This window comes from Mauremys mutica, chromosome 9 (genome assembly GCF_020497125.1).
Source record: "Mauremys mutica isolate MM-2020 ecotype Southern chromosome 9, ASM2049712v1, whole genome shotgun sequence".
Taxonomy (NCBI): domain Eukaryota; kingdom Metazoa; phylum Chordata; order Testudines; family Geoemydidae; genus Mauremys; species Mauremys mutica.
Window position 1 is genome coordinate 77,338,161 of NC_059080.1, and position 20,670 is coordinate 77,358,830.

A 20,670-nucleotide genomic window follows, 5' to 3' on the forward strand; every position below is an offset into this window, starting at 1 on the left:
TCATATCAATTTCAGAATTATAACTATGCACAAATGATATCTCAGCACTAAGGCTGTGATACTCCAGCTTGTGCAGATACACACCTGTGCCTGCATGGCACCCACACAAAGTCAACGAGGCTCTTCATGAGCTCAGGGATCTGCCTGCCACAATTCTGCTTGCAGGATTAGGATCTAATGCCTATTTCTGTTTAAAGGGCTCAACATTACTGTCGTCACACAGACAAAACTCTAACTGATTTTAAATGTAAGTTTTGCCTAAGTAAGCAGTGTGGTGTCGGACTCTAAGAAATCCTCCTTTAAGACAACAAAGAAAATAAAAAACACAAAAAAGGAGGACATTCAATGACTCTTTTCTAAATGCCCCCCATTACGCCAGGATGCTAATGGCAAAAGATGCCTATGCAAATTCTGATTTTGAGTGTGCACTAATTCTTAGGAGAGTTCAAAATAAGAAATGCTTATTAGCTTGACCATCCTAAGCCATTTTCTGAGGGGGATTCCTGACTGCAGCTGGCTACAACCATCACAAACTGATTAATGACATGTTTTCTATTCAATGGCAGCTAAGAATTATTTTCCAGTGTGGGCATGGACAGTGTGTTACAAAAATGACTATCCAGAACTGAACAAGATATTTTCCAATAAATGGACTCCGCATGACTGACGGTCTAGTCTGCGCTGGTAGAACATTAACAGAGGCTATTGGTTGTCATGGTAAAAACAGAGGTTGGTCTGACTGTAATCTCATTTATGGGGGGGTTCAGAAAATTGACATCGTGGCAGGGAGAGCTTATAAGTAACCGGAGCACTGGCTTACTAACAGACTGCAACCTCTCCGAAGGAAACATTCTATAGGTTGAATTCCCCAAGGGCAAAACAGAATTGGATTTTGTAAATTATTCTGTGACCCTCCTGTTTAAAACATTGACAAGAATAAGGGGTTTTCATTTTTCTTTAGTTTCGTTTGTAATTTTGTTTAGAAAGTATGTGCTCCGGTGGTTGTGCCAAGTGCCTGGGAATCACCCTCATTCCTCTGGCTGTGCTATGTACTCTAGCTAATATTTTGCTGTTTTTCCCCGGAGGAGAAGTTGTCAACAATAATGAACACATCACAGATGAAGTTTGGTACTTTGGAGGGATGTTGGGATCCGGTGTATTGGTGAGTAGACAAATCGTGAAATTTTCACTTTTATTTTCTAAAGTAAAAGGTTGGGTTTTACTGTAATTCCCCACCACTTGAAATACAGTACAACCAACATTGCAAATGACTCTTCATTGTGCACTTTGTTTAATAAGTAAATAGGCAATTTAAAACTTGTTTTGATTTAGTCATTAAAAATTCAATTTAGTGATAAGAAAAATAAGACACCGGACTAATAGATTAAAACATAAGGTTAACTCAGCATGGTCCAACCTAATCGAACTGTATTTTTATTGTTGGTAGATGATCTTTCCTGCCTTGGTATTTTTGGGCCTTAAGAATAACGATTGTTGTGGATGCTGTGGTAATGAAAGCTGTGGAAAGAGGTTTGCGGTAAGTGGAAAAGAAGGATGTGGCCAAAAAAAAACAAAAACAGCCAAATGGTTACAAACAATGACATTTATATCATGTCTGTCCAGATATATTTATGATGTTCTAAAATGTGAATATGTAGTGCATGTGTTTGTTGTCCATAGCACAAAGTGAAAAATCCTGGTATCCTTTTGTGCCCTAAGCCAAGGATTATTGATGTGCCAATATGTTGTTGTACCAGGACCTCTTGATAGTACCAAGACCACATTTATCATGCTGCCTTGTTGGGATGCCAATGCAATACAGCTGTCACCCTGACATGGCTTGTTAAAAATAAAACAAATTTCCTAAAGACCCGCATTTTGCTTTTCTCAGATGAGGGGACAGTTATTTTTTTTTCTTTTATGGCAGGTGTCTTTTGCTACATTACAGTCACTGTATAGCTTTACTGTGGACTCTACACAATATGTAATGTGGATCTTCTGTAAAATATTATAGCCATTTCCATCGTACAGTTATTTCCTCCTTTTAGCAAATCCACAGCACACCATAAGAAAGCCCCTCACCACCCAACAATATTAAGCAAAGGGTTGAAAAGGGTGGTGGTATGGAATGTATGATAGCAAAATAATAGGTTAAAGTAACAGTGTGTTGAAAGCAGTGTTGCTGTAGCCGTGTTGGTCCCACGATATTAGAAAGACAAGATGGGTGAGGTTATATCTGTTATTGGACCAAATTCCGTTGGTGTGAGAAACAAGCTTTTGAGCTATGCAGAGCTCTTCTTCAGGTCTCAGAGAAGAAGAAGAGTACAAGAAGAAGAGCTCAGTGTAAGCTCAAAAGCTTGCCTCTCTCACCAATAGAATTAGGTCCAATAACAGATATAACCTCACCCACCTTGTCTCTCAGCGTGTTGAAAGGCAGCTGACAAGAAGCTGGTGGGGCATATAGAGTGGTTGCTTCAAAATAAGATCCAGCATAAATTGTGCACCTCAAATTGAAGTTTAAAACTTGACTCGGAATCAGTGCCAATTATAGGGCACGATACAGAAGCACTTTGCAGGACGGCATTTTGTTTGGTAATAGTTCTCCAAACTTTTAAGTATTATGACTTTTAAGGTGGGGGAACAGTGTGTTTCAAATGGAGACAGGTCCAAACACCCCCCTTCACCTCCCCAGTCTGAAAATCCCTGCACTGCACCACCAGGGGCGGCTCCAGACCCCAGCATGCCAAGCGCGTGCTTGGGGTGGCATGCCGCAGGGGGCGCTCTGATGGTCGCCGGGAGGGCGGCAGGCAGCTCCAGTGGACCTCCCGGAGGCATGCCTGTGGAGGGTCCGCTGGTCCCGTGGGGCTTCGGTGGAGCCGCGGGACCAGCGGACCCTCCTCAGGCACGCCTGCGGGAGGTCCACCGGAGCCGCGGGACCGGCGACCGGCAGAGTGCCCCCCCCACGGCATGACGCCGTGCTTGGGGCGGCGAAATGTCTAGAGCCGCCCCTGTGCACCACCACCACATTTTGGGGAGCTGAGATGCAGAGTCCAGTTCAAACTTTTTCTATAATGGGCTAAATTAAAAATATGGATCCAAACACCCTGAAGACATTGAGGAATTTTGGCTCTGGAGCCAAATGTGGAGCTGAACTTTTTGGCTTAGGCGCATTTCTAATTTCAAATGCTACTTCCTCCATCTTACACAGTGGAGGGGTGGAGCAGCTAGCACAGGAGATGGTGTAGCTGCCTCCATTTATTCTATGCCTGTGGAGACTACCTCTACTTAGGGATAGCAGACTTAGCGGGCTGGAGAATTTGATCCAGAATCCTTGTGGAAGAATGCACTTCTCATACTCAGTAGACTAGAATGGGCCAGATTTTTATCTCAGTAGCATGGTGTAAATCCAGAATAACTCCACCAAAGTAACAATTACTCCAGATCTGAACACCTTCGACTAGTGCATTGACGTGACTACACATCTCTCACATGTTGTTTGTTCTTTCATCTTCTCCCCAGGGCCCTGATTCTGCATCAAGAATCACTAGTACAATCCCCTCACGGCTGTGCAAAGTCCTGTTGATTTAACTAGGGCTCTGCATAGGTGCAGCAGGCTGCAGTAGTGGATCCCTGTGTAGGTTTAGGCAGGGGCGGCTCTAGGATTTGCGCCGCCCCAAGCAGGGCGGGACGCCGCGGGGGGGTGCTCTGGTGGTCGCCGGTCCCGCGGCTCTGGTGGACCTCCCGCAGACGTGCCTGCGGAGGGTCTGCTGGTCCCGCTTCTCCGGTGGACCTCCCGCAGGCATGCCTGCGGATGCTCCACTGAAGCAGCGGGACCAGCGGACCCTCCACAGGCACGTCTGCGGGAGGTCCACCGGAGCCGTGGAACCAGTGGACCTTCCGCAGGCATGCCTGCGGGAGGTCCACCGGAGCTGCCTGCCACCCTCCCGCGGGACGCCGCCCCAAGCGCGCGCTTGGCGCACTGGGGTCTGGAGCTGGCCATGGGTTTAGGGTCCAAATCAAACCTTTCTTCTTTATTGCTAAATTAACACTGGAGGGGGTTAATTGAGCTTAGAAGCCACACATTCCATCCCACGGCATCTCACTGCCAATTTTCTGTTGCAACAATTTATTATCCCAAATCAGTTCAGCTGTTGGAAAGCTTTTATACCTACCACATAGTTTGAATTGTTAAATACATTTAATGCTTTGCGGATAGCTTCTACCATCATTTCACCTGAGCAACTCAGTTGAATTTAGCTGGATTGTATACCTGCGAACAGAATTTGTCCTTTCATGTTAATTTGAACACAAAGGCTTATGTTATGGAATTCATATTGTCTTGGAATGATTTAAAGATTTGATTATGTGAAGGTAACAAAATGTTTTCGAAGTGCAAGCAAAGGCTTTGGTTCCTCAGTGATTTTTTTTTTTTAAATAGTCATGAAGAATGCCAGAATAACATTCTTGGAAAACAAAGTCTTCGTTTAGCCACAGAATAGATGCAGCATGAGTAGCAGAAGTATTCCCACCTACGTCCTTCAACTCTGGTCTAAAAGGTCCTTAACCTTTTGGTGTAATATTGTAGTCCATACCTCATGTCCACTCAGTCCTTTGCCTCTCCACGGAAAGTGCCATCTCTGCATTAGTGCCAGCTGTGACGTTGGTTATGATGAGCACAAATACACAATAGGAAGTAAAGAATGTGAAAAGGGAGGGGAAATTTACAGAGGCAGAATATAATTAACCAGACCAAAATTTGATCAGGACACCAAAATTAACAATTCTGCTCTTGCGAAATGTGCCATTGCATCTTCACAAAGGGTTGGGACTTCAATTTTGGCCATGATCTCAACTGACAGAACATTCAGTGTGGCACAATGCCCCCGAACACCAGACAGGGTTAGTACTGATTGAGGGAAGAGTGCCATATTCTGAATCACCATTACCACTTCCTGTAATATCAAGGTGTTCCTTTGAGGTCTTCTATGCAAATACTACTCCAGTCTGACTTGGTTTAAGCTTCTAAGGACCAATGAGAATTGGAGCACAAAGTGGAATGCCTGCAGACATGCAATGTACATTAGAGTCTACTTACATAATGCATTTATCTTAACTGTTCAGAAGTTAGGGTTGAGACTGTACTACACATTCTAATTGTTTGCAGAGGTCAAAAATAACTTCATCTTTTTCTGTCTCTTTCAGATGTTTACTTCTATAATATTTGCTGCAGTTGGACTTCTGGGAGCTGGATACTGCTTTATTGTGTCAGCAGTTGCTCTAAATAGTGGCCCTAAGTGTAACGATGGCAGCAAATGGCACTATCCATTTGAGAATGGGTAAGATACTGCACTGCATCATGCATGGGTTAGCTAGAAAAGATGTGATATATTCACTCACTGAAGCGGTACTGCGATAAAGAAGTTTGTGATGTCATTTCTAGCTTTGTAAAAGCAGCAAAGAGTCCTGTGGGACCTTATAGACTAACAGACGTTTTGGAGCATGAGCTTTCACCCACAAAAGCTCATGCTCCAAAACATCTGTTAGTCTATAAGGTGCCACAGGACTCTTTGCTGCTTTTACAGATCCAGACTCACATGGCTACCCCTCTGATTTCTAGCTTTAATTCTGTTGTGTAAATAGGGAATCACACACAATCACATTACTGAGACTGCAATGTGGCTGCCTGTTGGATGAAGTGTTGCCGTGTACTGTGACAGTACATGGCTACACAATATTCTAGAATAAGAATACCATCCCCAGCTGAAACTAGAGGTTTCAAAGAGCCCCAATTAAGATAAATTTACCACTTGTCAGTTTATTCCTTAGATTTTTAAAGCAGTATGGGGGCGCTAGACTATAATCATATGATTAAGAGTGTTTTTAGTGGGAATCTCAGATCTGAAACTGAGGCTGTTAATATTTAAGAGTTAGTCTTTATGTAATTTTATTTTGGTTATGGAAATTGGAGGGAGTTGTCCACACTATGCAGCTGAAACTTCTTTGGTATCATGCATATGTGTCACTTGTACATATATCCTTGAATTCCCTGGCAGGAGTTTAAGTCATCTAAGTTCAAACTGGAAATAAGATGCACATTTTTAACAGTGAGGGCTGTTAACCATTGGAACAGATCGCCAAGGGATGTGGTAAATTCTCTGTTACTTGGAATCTTTGAACCAAGGCTAGAGCTCTCTCTGAATGATGTGTTGTGGTTCAGCTGAAGGGTGTTGGTCAAGGTGAAGGAACCACTGGATGAAATCTAGGGCCTGTGTTATGCAGGAGGTCAGATTAGATCATCATAAACATCTCTTCTGGTCTTAATTCTGTTACTCTCTGAATTAACAGAGCATTAGGAGTATCCAGAGGCAATATTAAAAAAAACAATCACCCAAACTGGGTTTTGAAATAACCTTCACATTTTGATTGAAATTGGCAAAGCCCAGAAAATGGCAATGAGGTCTGCCATTCCATCCTTATCGCATTGTACTGTGCCTCAGGACTGGCTTTTAGAACAGCCAGGGACGTGTTTGTGCTGCTGTGTTATCTAGGCACGAGATGAAATACAGGTGACTTGTCAGCATTTGCTGGTTTGTTAGAAATGTTATTTCCCTTTTCTCATTGTAGTAGAATTTCCTTTGTTTTGTTTTAATAACAATGTAAAACCATAACAATTAAGAAAAATATTTGAGTCTGAAAATTTACCATTGTTTCCATGTTTGCAACTCCCATTGAAGGTAATTTAACATTTTGTAGCACCGAAGTCAATGAGAGTTGCATCCTCTAATCCAAGGTCAGACTTTGGTGCTTAAAGCGTTGAAATCTATCTAATCTATCCCTGAGATGAAATGAGAGCAAGCAATATACACTAAGGATGAATTTGCTCCCCGGGTTCTAAATGTAACCCTATGATTAATGATACGATTCTGTCATGGAGGTCACAGATTCTGTGATTTTCTGGGACCTCTGTGACTTCTTCTAGGGCAGGACTGTGGAGTAGCTGTCAGCCCCAGGGCTGCCAGAGCAGGAGCCAGCCCTGGAGCAGTGGCCACCAGAACAGCTGGCCAATGGCCAGCCTCAGGCCACAGAGCAATGGCCACCGGAACAGCAGGCTTGGTCAGCCCTGGTGCCACCAAAGCAGTGGCCATCGTGGCCAGCCCCAGGCCCACCAGAACAGAAGCTGTCAGAATAGCTGGCCAGCCCCAAAGCCACCAAACAGCTGACTGGTGGCCCACTGCCATGGTTCCCGGTCTGCTGGAGCAGTGGTTGGGGCTGGATTAGCCCCTCCTAGGCTGGAGCAGCAGCAGTCAGCCCCTGACACAGGAGCAGTGGCGGGGCTGGAGGAGCTGTAAGCTCTGGCAATGCTCTGTTTGTCCCCCCATCCCAGGATATTTTTAGTAAAAGTTATGGACAGTTTGTGAGCTTCCATGAATTTTTGTTTATTGCTCACTGTGACAGGTTCCCCCCCAGGGTGCTACCTGGAACTGGGGGACCACTGGGCCCTCTGACCCACCAGCCTGGGCTCCCTCTCACACTGTGACAAGCTGCAAAGCCCTCCAAGCTTGCACTTTCACCAGCATTCACCCAGGTAGGGACACACCAGCTGCAGTTACATGCAGGCTCTCTAACCACCAGCCTCCCAGCCTAGGACCCCAGAGCAGTACCATCTTGCCCTGGTCAAATCTATCCAGTATATGGGTTTAATACCCGGTCCACCTCTCCCTCAATGTGAAGAGGACCATGCACATTTGTGGTAACCAAGCTGAGATTTTCCCCAGAAACCTTAGTCAAATGCACAGTGGTTTGGATTAAAACATAAAATAAGTTTATTAACTACAAAAGATAGATTTTTAGTGATTATAAGTGATAGCAAACAGATCAAAGCAGATTACCTAGTAAATAAACAAAAACACAAACTGAGCTTAACATACTAGATAGGCAGGATATGAATTAGCAAATTCTCACCCTGAGTGATAAACAGGCTGGCAGATTCTTAAGGCACAAGCTACATTAGCTTTGCAGCTTGGGTTTCCCAGCTTTACATACACAGCCACACATTCCATCCCAGTTCAGTCTTTGTTCCTCAGGTGTTTCCAGGTGTGTTGTGTAGGGAGAGTGAGGTACCATCATGATGTCATTTCCCCCATTTATATCTTCTTCCCACTCGCTGGAAAGCTTTTTTGCTGTGACCTGGGTCAAACAGTTCCCATTGTGCAGTGCTATCTCTGAGAGGTTTCTATGGTACACAGTCTTTGGGGTCACCCTTGTGTTTATGTGCATTTATTCAATAAACCATTAAGATTGTTTGGCCTTTTTACTGTTGTACCTGAAAAGCTGCTTGTGGGTGTTTTCAACCTCACATATTTCAGTAACACATACATCGCCAAACTTCATAACTTCACATATGATGACAGCACATACAACCCAATGAGATATTAATGTCTAGCAGATCAAGACTTTTAGAATGATACCTCACGAGGCATACTTTGTACAAAACATATCCTAATTATATAACAGTGGTGAATAAGGGGGTGCCAGGGTGTCACACCTGCGACTTGTCCCTGACTTTTACTAAAAATACCCATGACAGAATCTTAACCTTATCTATGATACGCATATGCATATATAGATGTACTGAATTTACCACTAGATGTCAGGGTTGCTCTATACAACTGCATAACTAGAACTGTGTAGTAAGAAAAAACACTTGACTTTTGAAGAAAGAAGGATACAAGTTTGTATGATCACTGAACAGGCAGATCTTTGGCATGGATCTTATTTGATGGTCTTTCTCATCTTCTTCCTTGCTTTAATCCCATTAGCTGGAGGCCACCCTACAAGTCCTCTCCCTCCAAAGTGCTCTGTTTGATGCCATATCCTTAATCACACCACATGCTAATATGTCTTCTTTTATGACATCCCACCACTTCTTGGGTTAGTGTCTCTGTCTTTTTCATTCAGTCTTGATCTGTTGGGCCCTCTTACCCACATTGTTGTCAGGACCATGCTTTACGTGACTCAAGCCATCTGAGCCTGCACCCCCTCATTTTTTCATTTATGGGTGTTACTTTGACTTTGTCTCTAACTTACACATTCCTCACGTGTTTTTTTTCTGGCTTACACCACTCAGCATTTGCAGTTCTGTGGAACAGATCATTTGCTCAAGTTTCTTCTTTGTCCAGCACTCACCACCATACATTCAAACTGGATGGACCACCATTTACTAGACTTTCCCTTTTACTCTTCCTGGTATCTTCCTGTCAAATACTACATCACTTAACTCTCTCCATCTGAGCCAGGCATTTATTATCCTATCTCTAATTTCAGCCTCCATTTCCGCATTTTTCTGGATTCTGGAACCCAGACACTTGAAACTTTGCATTTTTTGTATTGTCTGCTCAGCCAGTTTCAAGGATAACTCTTCAGTGCTCACATTACTGAAATTACAAGCTATATACTCTGTTTTTTCTCTCTGCTTATTTTGATCCCTTATCTCTCCAACACATCTCCCTGTTTATTATCTAGACCATGTTTCTACTCACTGCATAGAACAATATCTACAGCGAACAGCATGCACCAAGGTGTCTTCATTTGTGAGTTTGTTCTGAGGGTATCCAGGATGAGGATAAGAAAGAAAAGGTTCAGTGCTGATCCCTGATGTACTCCCACCTTCATCGATAGTTCATTCATTTCACCACTAGAAGTTTTAACTATAAATGTTGCATCTACATACTTGGCATGAACAAGCTTCATATGAAGTTCTGGTACATCTTATTTGACAGTTCTTTCCTGACAAAATAAAATGAAGTATATAATTGCCTTCAGAACATATTTATTCTTTCTTTACCAGCTCTTTGTTCATGCTGTAGTCAGCGAGATGATGTCCATGTTTATAAATGCAATGGAATTATTTGAAATCAAAACTCTTTCATTATTCCACAAGCAGAAATATAAAGTACCATTAATAGTGATGTGGAAATTATTTTAGAGTCAAGTGGAATACAGTGACTCACTTTTCAGATTACAGTAACAACAAACTAGTAGTAACACTAGCACTGCATTACTGATTTACATTGACTTCTATTGTCTTTCTCATCTGCTTTTTTCTTTTTTACACAGGAATTATCTAAGCAACACCACCATGTGGGACTTGTGCAAATCACCTGAAAACATAATTCCCTGGAATTTGACCCTCTTCTCCTTGTTGCTGATAATGAGTGGAATCCAAGTAGTGCTTTGTGCTATTCAGGTTGTCAACGGACTCATTGGAACAATCTGTGGGGACTGCACCTGCTGTGGGGTAAGCAAATTTGTGTCTTCCTCATGTGATTACATTAATCAAAAATGCCTGTCCATATTCTTGCCCCACATAATAGCTTAATGTAATTGCAAAACTCCCAAGTGTGTTATGGAGAAAGGATTTCAATGTTGTTTTAAGTGACATACTGTGGAAGATTTAAAAGATACTGGGCCAGATTCTCAGCGCTGCTAAGTTCCCTTTGCAGTGCTCTTGCGGCTTAAAGGGGACTTAAAACTGCCCTAAGTGGGCACCTGGGGATTACCTGGGCATAGGGGAATCCCTAAATGGCATAAAGCTGCATCACCCCCTACCAGCCCTCCTGAGGTACAGGGCATGTCAGAAGCATGCTGGCGATTGGTAACAGGTGAAGCCCAAACCCACTGGACTCTAGTGAGCTCTATCAGCACAAAAGTTCTAAGGTGGATTTTGCAGTTGGTGCAACTTAGACCAGCCCTGAATTTGCTCTAAATTGCAAGAGGGGCTGAACCAGCCCCACGCAGCCTCGGGATAATTTGTTCTGGAATAATTCCAGTTCAAAACCCCAAAGCATTTGCACTTGCTGAAAACATAATCTGAGTCTCTGACAAATTACAACGTGTGAAACAACACATGTTTACAGAGCTTATCTAATAGACTCCCACAGGGCTTGCAAAATAATAATAAAATCCATTAAAACTCACATGAATATTAACCCATGTAAGTGATCTGTGCATTTTTATCCTTCTAGGGCAATGGAGCTATTTAAAGAGAACGAAGCCTGCAGAAAACTCTTCATATGAGGAGAATCCCTTTAGAGGCACTTCTTTTGTATGTTACTTGGTGAGCCATGTTCCTCCGCACACACTCTGAGGACGAAGGTCTAGAATGAGGGGCATTTCACACTATTGCTATGAAGCCCTGACTGCCCTTCACATGCCATTTAAATCCCACCTCCCAGAATGAATTAAGTGGCTGTTCAGCTATTCCACTTATATTTATTTTTGTAAAACAGCTTCCATCTGAAAAGAGCCTCTTCAGAGTGGACGTTCATCATCTCTTATGAATTAGCTCGCTGACTGGGGACTGATGAATGCTTCTAATACAAGTTCAGTTGTAATTTAATTGTATCTGTTTCTTTTTGACACTTATGAAATGAAAATGCGACAAAGCTGTAAGTTTCTTTTGGACTCTAGAATAAAGTTTTATTTGTTTCTACATAGAAAAGTGAAGATTTCTGTGCTCCAGACCTGAGATCATTAAAATGCTCTTTGTAAAAAGACTGTGTGTTATTAATGATTTTCATTTGAAGTCTAATGGGATTTTCCTTTTTGTTGACTGTGATTGACGCACGGCATCGATCCTGCACAACATGATTATTGTGCATATAAATACAAGGGTAAAAGCGATGAGCACACTGGGCAGCATGGAATGCAATCCTGCAGGAATGAGTGTGTTGTTACTAAGCCCTCAAGTTATTCCTGACTCATATCAGGAATTAGGCAAAAAAGGGAAATACACAGCAATTAATTATGATCTTGCTTATGCCAACATTGTCTTAGAGTCACCCACTATCTGTCTTACTTAGAATCATAGAATATGAGGGTTGGAAGGGACTTCAAGAGGTCATGTAGTCCAATCCCCTGCTCAAAGCAGGGCCAATCCCCAAAAAGATTTTTGCCCCAGATTGACAAGTGGCCCCCTCAAGGATTGTACTCACAACCCTGGGTTTAGCAGGCCAATGCTCAAACCACAGAGCTATTTCTTCCCAGTCACTTCAATCAGAGATGTAACCGCAGACACACCTGAACTAGTTTTAATCTCGCTAGCTTGAATAACTATAGCAGTGACTCTGTGGCAGCACCTGCTAGTGCAGACTTGTACAGCCCCTACTGCCTGGCTTCATTTCTATTCATTTCTGTTATTCAAGCTAGCTAGATGAATGCTAGCTCGGGTACGTCTACACCCATGCTGGTGTCATATCTCTAATTGCATGGTAGACATAGACTATCAACTAATGAAGTCCGCACATGGGACTGGAGACTTACTGCTTACTGTGAGGACTTGTTCTTTTTTCTACTTGCAAAAGGCAAAATTAATAACTACAAAGATAGTGACAACTCTGCATGCTGGTCATAGGAGACCAGTACTTCCCTCAGATGCAACTCCCATAGAAGTCAATTGGCCAAATTTTGTAGTCCTTGTTCAGTCAGAACTTCCACTGAAATCAAGAAACCAAGCCATACAACTCTTTCTCAGTCAAAACTCCCACAACAGTCAATGGGAAGTTGATCTGAACAAGGACTACAGCATGTGGCCAGTAGGAGTTATGTCTGTGTATGTGGGCTTGAAATGTTTGCAGAAGGAACTATAATACTCTGCATAACCAATAACTTCATTTCACTAGAAGAAAAGGGTTTTGGTTTTTTCCCCTCAAAGATATGGCAGAAGAAAAGATCCCACCTTGTCAGCTACTTTTAATGAGTATTCTTCAGAGGCCAGGTCTACACTATAAACTTATATTGGTAGAGCACAACTGGTGGCTGAGCTCTGTGACTTTATCCTCGTGCACAATTATTTCAAATTTGGTGTTAATATATACCTCCAGACCTGTGGTACTGCTTTGGGCACTTGCATGGCCCCACAATATGCCAACATTTTAATAGCTGACCTGGAACAATGCTTCCTCAGCTCTCATCCACTCACCCTTCTCTACCTACACTACATTGATGACATCTTCATCATCTGGACCCATCGGAAGGAGACTCTGGAAGAATTCCACCATGATTTCAACAGTTTCCACCCCACCATCAACCTCAGCCTGGACCAATCTACACGGGAGGTCCACTTCCTAGACACCACAGTACAAATAAGTGACGGTCATGTTAACAGCACTCTATACCGAAAACCCACCGACCTCTATGCCTACCTCCATGCTTCCAGCTTCCATCCCGGACACACCACACGATCCATCGTCTACAGCCAAGCACTGAGGTACAACTGCATTTGCTCCAACCCCTCGCTCAGACAGAGACTAACATCTACAAGATCTTCACCAAGCATTCTCAAAACTACGATACCCGCACGAGGCAATAAGGAAACAAATCAACAGAGCCAGACGTGTACCCAGAAGCCTCCTGCTGCAAGACAAGCCCAAGAAAGAAACCAACAGAACTCCACTGGCCATCACCTACAGTCCCCAGCTAAAACCCCTCCAACGCATCATCAGGGATCTACAACCCATCCTGGACAATGATCCCTCACTTTCACAGACCTTGGGAGGCAGGCCAGTCCTCACCCACAGACAACCCACCAACCTTAAGCATTCTCACCAGCAATCACACACCGCACCATAGCAACTCTAACTCAGGAACCATCCCTGCAACAAACCTCGATGCCAACTCTGTCCACATATCTACACCACCAACACCATCACAGGACCTAACCAGACCAGCTACAACATCACTGGTTCATTCACCTGCACGTCCACCAATGTAATATACGCCATCATGTGCCAGCAATGCCCCTCTGCTATGTACATCGGCCAAACTGGACACAGTGGTGTAGTCAGGTTCTACGTGTTGGGGGAGCAAATATAAAAAAGGAACCCCCCCGGCTCCTCCTCTGGCCATGCCCCCCCTTGGCTCCTCCTCTTCCCCCCCCAGATTAACCCCGGGGCCCGGCTCAGGACTCCTGCGGGCTTCCCAGGGGTGCAGATACCCCCGTCCCCCTGCGGTCCCGGGAGAGTGTCTCCTGCTCAGTGCGCTCTGCAGGTGTCCCCCGCCGGGCTATGCAACCCGTCCCCACCCACGGGGTCCCGTCCACCCCGGGCTCCAGGCTCCTGCGCCGCACCAGGGCCCCCCGTCCAGACAGCGCAGCCTGTGCCCCTGCCCTGCGGGCCCAGCCCCGGAAAGCCCCTCGCCCGGACCCCCCAGTGGAAGGCACCAGACCACCACTGCTCACCTTCCATCCTGCGCCGCCGCCTGTCCCCGGCCGATCCTGGCCCTGCGCCGCGGGTGGATCCTGGCTCTGGCTCGTGAGTCGCTGGCCAAGCCTCACTCCATGGCGCTGCTGGGCCGGGCTGGGCCCTGACCCTCCCGTTGCTGTCCGGGGTAAATGCCAGCCCGGATCCACAAGCTCGCCCCGCTCCCAGTGCTCAGTGCGCTCCACACAGGGCTCGTCAGCCAGGTGGCCTTAAAGGCGCAGGGGCCCTTTTGCCACCCCCCCGCCCGCCACGATGGGATGCGGGGGCCGCGGAATATTTCACTGGGCTGCGAGCCACTGCCGGGAGATGCTGCTGCTGCCGCTGAGCTTTGAGCCGCCCCAGGAAGTGGCTGCAGCGATGTTGGGGCCGCACTGAGCGTGGGGCGCAATGGCCGAGGAGCCGGCCCCCTCGCTTCTCCGGCTGCGCCTGCCGCCCACCCCCCCCATGGCTCCTCCAGCCGTGCTGTCCCCAGCGCCGGCCCAGCAGGTGCCGCTTTTGGAAAATGTGCTGAGGGGAAGTGGCTGCTTTCCCTGCACCCCGCTAGCTACACTACTGACTGGACAGTCTCTACATAAAAGGATAAATGGACACAAGTCAGATATTAGGAGTGGTGATATACAAAAACCTGTAGGAGAACACTTCAACCAGCCTGGCCACACAATAGCAGATTTTAAGGTAGTCATCCTACAGCAAAAAAACTTCAAAGAGAAACTGCTGAGATTCAGTTCATTTGCAAATTTGACACTATCAGCTCAGGATTAAACAAAGACTGTGAATGTCTAGCCAACTACAAAAGCAGTTTCTCCTCCCTTGGTGTTCAAACCTCAACTGCTAGAAGAGGGCCTCAGCTTCCCTGATTGAACTAACCTCGTTATCTCCAGACTGATTCTGGCCTGCATATTTATACCAGTTAGTCATGAACTCTGTGAGAGAGCTCATCTACTGGAGTTCTTTCCTGGGCCAAAATGATAGTGGACAAAATGAAGGCCTAAAGAATTGTGACGGAGGAGACATTGGGGGCAATAACTTACCATAGAAAGCTAAGTGGTACTGCACAATGATGGTTTTAACAACTACTGTAACAGAGATCCAATTGCCAGAGGTAAAACTCACAAATAAGCTAATGTAACCCTGCTATGAACAAAGTTCTTTAGGAGATAAGATCTTTATTTTAAAGGAACATTGCAATGTTGGACTAGCGGTGGAAAGGCACAGTGTTCCAGTGCCACTTACCTCTTCCCCAGGGACCTGGTGCCTTTCGTACCAACCCCCCAAAAAAATCTCTGATAGGAGAAGTTGCCCATTGACCTTAAAAACATCAGGGAAGGAGAGAGAACCAACAGCCACCAGGCTTCCATCAAAGACATGTGACAGAAAGGAGGGGGTTCTGTGGCCTTGCGGCCTTAGAATGCCTATCAGCAGGGGTGAAAGTGAGCTGGTGTGGGCCAGTACATCACAAGGTAAGCTGGTTTGGTTTTTTGGGGTGGAGGGGGGAGAAGGGGAGGAAAGATGGAGTCAGCAATTTGCATGAGAGAACATGGGGAAAAGTTATTCTGCTCTCCAAATTGAAGATAGTGACTATCTTTTTCAGCTCCCATTTTTTTCCTTATCAGTATAATAGCAATATTAATGTAGCTGGAAGCCTGGGATCCAACTTTGCCCCAGCACTGCAATAATGAAGTGCGTATGTAAATCCACATAGGAACCAATTTTGTCTTTGCTTCTATGGGAGCAGCTCAACAGGACTTCGATGGGAGTTTCATGTAACTAAGAACAGAACCAGGCTCCTGCGTATAGCATATTACAGAATATAGGTAAACATGCCCTGCCTCCCCCAGCCGTGCTGGAAGACTGATAATTAGTGTCTAACCTTGTTTTGAGAAGCAAGTTTGTTAATTCAGGAACATTAATCAAGTTTCTTTGGCAGAAACCTTACATGTGTGTTTGCTCAACAAGGTCTTTCAGCTGAGGCTTGAAGAATATTTCTGCTTTAATTCCATGATAGGCTATATTGCTCCTATATCTTCTCATGCCAGACCTGTTATAAAACTGTTTCTTGATGAGTCATTGCCAAAGATTGTGATCTATGGGAAGCCTCATCCATTTAGGAGTGGGGAAGGCTCAACATTTTGGCCTCCCCAGATGGCAATTTAATAGTCCCACTTGCTGGCCTTCTGTGCTTGCTTTTCATCAGCTGCTCCACTGTAGGCTACACCAAGAAAACTATGTCACACATGAGAATCCTGCAAGGGATTCCATGGAAATGCTTTGCCTCTGTGCAACTGTTAGTCCCACTTTTCCCTTGAGAATCCTTACTGGTAATGCTTATTGCCCCAGAGATCATGCCTAGAGAAACTTTGAAGACATTTCTGTGAATCCTGCATTTCACTTGCAATCTTTCCTAGCAGGGCCTCAAAGTTCATCTTTATCTTTAGCATCAACAATAACAGCTTTTTGCTGTTTCTTCTCAAGCTTTTTAAAAAAGAATTCTTTCAAGTGTGATGACTAGAATTGTGCATAATGCTCACACAGCATAACCGCGTCTGAGTTTCTTTACGGGGTTTCCCAGATTTGTCTGCCTGCACTACCCAGATTTTCAAATTTCATGACAAGAAAACTAGGTTAATCACAGTTAACTTCAGGCCGGCCCAAGCACTCTGTTCCTCTGTAGTTCTAGTCAGTGTCCCTTTCACAACTGTGCCACTTGCAGCCCTGGCACCTACAGCTGCAGCCACACTTACAGAAAGTTCTGTGATTTTAGCGGTGGTTCTACATGTCTGTCTCAGGAAGAAAGGCTGAAGTTAAGCAGCCATGAACTGCTTCTTTGAACAAAGATGGGGGAAGGCTGCAAAACTGGGGTGTGTGTAAAAAAGAAAAAGGCACCTTTTCCACCCACTAGCCCTACCCACCCAGTGCTGTCAAAACCTTGCCCTCCCACTCACCTCTGACAAACACATATGAAAATGCTCCTTAAGGAAATACCCTGAAAGGCCCCAAACCAGTTCTTTTCAGTTTACTCCTCCTATGCTATCTGCATATGCAAATCTTTGTCTCAGTTTCATTTCCAGAGCTGAGCTGTCACCAGAGGGCACCAGGTAATTTCTTTCCAGCTATGTTTGACCAGTGTAGACAAGATGCCGCATTCTATGGACCAACATGTCTGTAACACCACGGCATCCATTCCCCAGATGAAAGCCTGGGGCATGTGTTAGTAGCACTTTTTTAACCTGCAGATTGTTCTGCTGCCATGTTTAGCTTGGTAACTTTCTGGCAGGAAAGGAAGAAAGAGAATTGAAAGTGTAGTATGCGTGAAAGTGCAGAGGGGCAAGTCAGCGCTGCAAGGAATGGCCTGTAAGGGCTGAGTGTGGCCATAAGAAGTGAGACACTAGGGAAGTGACACTTGCTAGGGAGCCTTTGGCTCTCGTAGGTGGTGCTTCACTCACGAGGGGCCTTTTCTTCTTTGTTCGTCTGCTGACAAAAAATGGATTTTAATACATTTATTCAGGCTGTTGTGATCAGTGAGTGTACATAATTATTGGGTGTCATTGGGTTTACTATCTGGAGCACAGCAGTTCTTGCCACATATCCCACTAAAAGGGCTGGGGTGTGGTTTTTGGTTTGTTTTTGTAAACCTTTAGTGCTGCCAGAAAACACTTCCACGGAAACTTGTCAGGGACTGAGTCATCCCGGGACTTCATCTTTACCCCACATTCTGTTGTATCACACTTTTATTCATGGAGATGGCTATGATGCACATTTGCTTGTTGGTCACAGGTGTGCCTTAGGGCATGGCTTTCAGGCCATGAGACGTTTACAAGCATAACATACACTTTAAGTGTCATTTCTTTTGCAAAAGTCCTTTTGGAGTGATAATGCAGTTACAAGTAATATCCCATGCTGCTGGACACAAGCCCCTTCTCCATTCAAGGCGAGAGGCTTGTGCCCAGGTTGTGTGAATAGAGGGTCCATCCACATAGATCTCAGGCAGACAAGCTCGGTCTTAGCTCCTGCAGCTCTCTGGCAACACAGCTCAACTATGTTGTCATTGGCTTCCCCACTGCAACCTACATCTCTCCCTGAGCAGGGAAGAAGTCATGAATGGGAACTAATGCCACACTAGATTCTCAGGAATTAAGGCACTGTAAAATAAGAACATTAGCCTGATCTAACAGATGTGAATGACTGGAGACTGATGCTTTTGGCTAACATGGCCATTTTAAAGGAAATACAAGCATCTTTTGTTGGGTAATTGTTCCCTTCGAACTTCAGAAACAAAACTTCTGAAAAGACTCACCAATAAAGTAACATATAGATCGTCTGATAAATGACATTATGCTGATTATTGTATTCAACTTGGTCCACCTGGAGTACTAAATACAAATGGAGAGATACAGCATTTGACCATCCCAGTGTACCAGCCTCTTAAGACTGAGCTTGAAGTTAGACTCAATTCACCAGTCCTGTAGTCACTCTGAGGCAGGCAGAGCCTGTTATGTACTTCTGCACCAGACTGGCTACTGAGCTTGCTTATACACACCAGATGTATTCATCATAAGATCTTTTAATGCTCTCCCAGGTACAGCTGAGGTACCTTTAAATAGGACATTTTACATACATTACCACCTACTGGTGGAACAGAATAATACAGTTTAATATTCCATTACAGAGTCAATTAAACTCAGAGACCAAACCATAATCTATTAAATATATTTGTGCATTTTCCTTTTAATAAATGTTTCACATTAAATAATTCCAAACACCTCCCTTCGGCATCCTAGACAATGATCCACAGGGCAACCAATTTTTCCTGAAATGATGAATCACGATTCATCAAGCTACAAAATGTCAGGGACTCATCAGTTAACTAATAGCAATGGTTTTGTTCCACTGTTAGCTGACAGCGTTTCTACATCCTCACTGCATTGTGCCATTCATATGTGTTTAAATGCTTTCAGCCACTGTATAATGACTCTAGGGCAGGGATTGGCAACCTTTGGCATGTGGCTCACGCAGAAAATTGGTTGGCGGGCTGGGACAGTTGGTTTACCTGCAGCGTCTGCAGGTTCAGCCAATCGCAGCTCCCACTGGCCATGGTTTGCCATTCCAGGCCAATGGGGGCTGCGGAAAGTGACATGGGCTGAGGGATATGCTGGTTGCTGCTTCCCGCAGCTCCCGTTGGGCTGGAACAGCGAACCATGGGACATGCGATCGGCTGAACCTGCAAACGCTGCAGGTAAACAAACCATCCTGCCTGCCAGCGGATTTCCCTGACAGGCCGTGTGCCAAAGATTGCCAATCCCTGCTCTAGGGTATAAGCTGTCATTGCTTCTCCAGTTCTTCTGTGCTCCCATGTCCTCCAATTCTCTCACTACTCTTTCTTTCTGCCCCTCACATCTTTGTTTCTCCTTGGATTTTATTCTTGTCTCATAGTTCTATCCATGTCTGAACTAAAATCTGCCCATCCCCTTCCTTGCCTTAATTTTACCTGGCACTTTGCCTCTGTCTTCACTGATCAGCCCCCAATTGTTACTGAATTTACATTAGAAATATTGGTGCAATTCCCTTAAGAGGTAACTTGAGGTGAACCACACCACAGAAGTCCAATGGACTGCCAGTTATGACATATGCCATAAGGAACTGGAACTAGGCACCAAGAAGCATGGATACTATGTTCCCTTGGAAATCCAAAGTCAACTGGGCCACCTGTTTCTTATCTGTGTCCTGTAGCATTGATGCATTTCCCATGACTTTGAGCAGCAAAGAATCCTGTGGCACCTTATAGACTAACAGACGTTTTGCAGCATGAGCTTTCCTGGGTGAATACCCACTTCTTCATCCGAAGAAGTGGGTATTCACCCAGGAAAGCTCATGCTGCAAAACGTCTGTTAGTTTATAAGGTGCCACAGGATTCTTTGCTGCTTTAACAGAACCAGACTAACACGGCTACCCCTCTGATACTTGACACCATGACTTTGAGACCCACTAAGGTCAAATGCAGCTCTGATTACAAAAGGAAATGCAAGTGTGAGTCTTGTCTTAGTCTCTGGTGGAGATTAGCTCACATCACATAATTATCACACAATTGGGCTCATTAGGAGCTTCTGCTCATGATGAACTAGCTATTTTTAGACACCATCTACAGTTTCATGTAGGGTATTCATTAGTCCAACTCAGATTTATATTATTAATGGCATTAAACATTTGCACTGCGCAGTTACCCATCACTTTACAGCTCACAGATAAGACACATTCCTTTCTCCCAAGACAAGACCTATCAGGCACAGGACAGCTGTTAACCTTTAATGAAAAGATACATGTAAGAAAGATACGTGTAAGATAGTTATATCAACAGGTGCTACAGTAAAGGATATCAAATTCCATAGTAGCATAGTGGAGCAGATGGATGCGGCAG

General features: G+C 44.6%; 1 protein-coding gene across 1 annotated transcript; it reads left to right on the plus strand.

Moving 5' to 3' along the window:
- The first annotated feature begins 777 nt into the window (after positions 1–777).
- Positions 778–11,555, plus strand: TM4SF4 (transmembrane 4 L six family member 4). Its single transcript, XM_045029625.1, has 5 exons — positions 778–1,162; positions 1,448–1,537; positions 5,203–5,336; positions 10,117–10,297; positions 11,025–11,555. The coding sequence occupies exons 1-5, from the start codon at positions 989–991 to the stop codon at positions 11,040–11,042; spliced, it is 597 nt and encodes a 198-aa protein (XP_044885560.1). The 5' UTR covers positions 778–988; the 3' UTR covers positions 11,043–11,555.
- Positions 11,556–20,670: the final 9,115 nt, after the last annotated feature.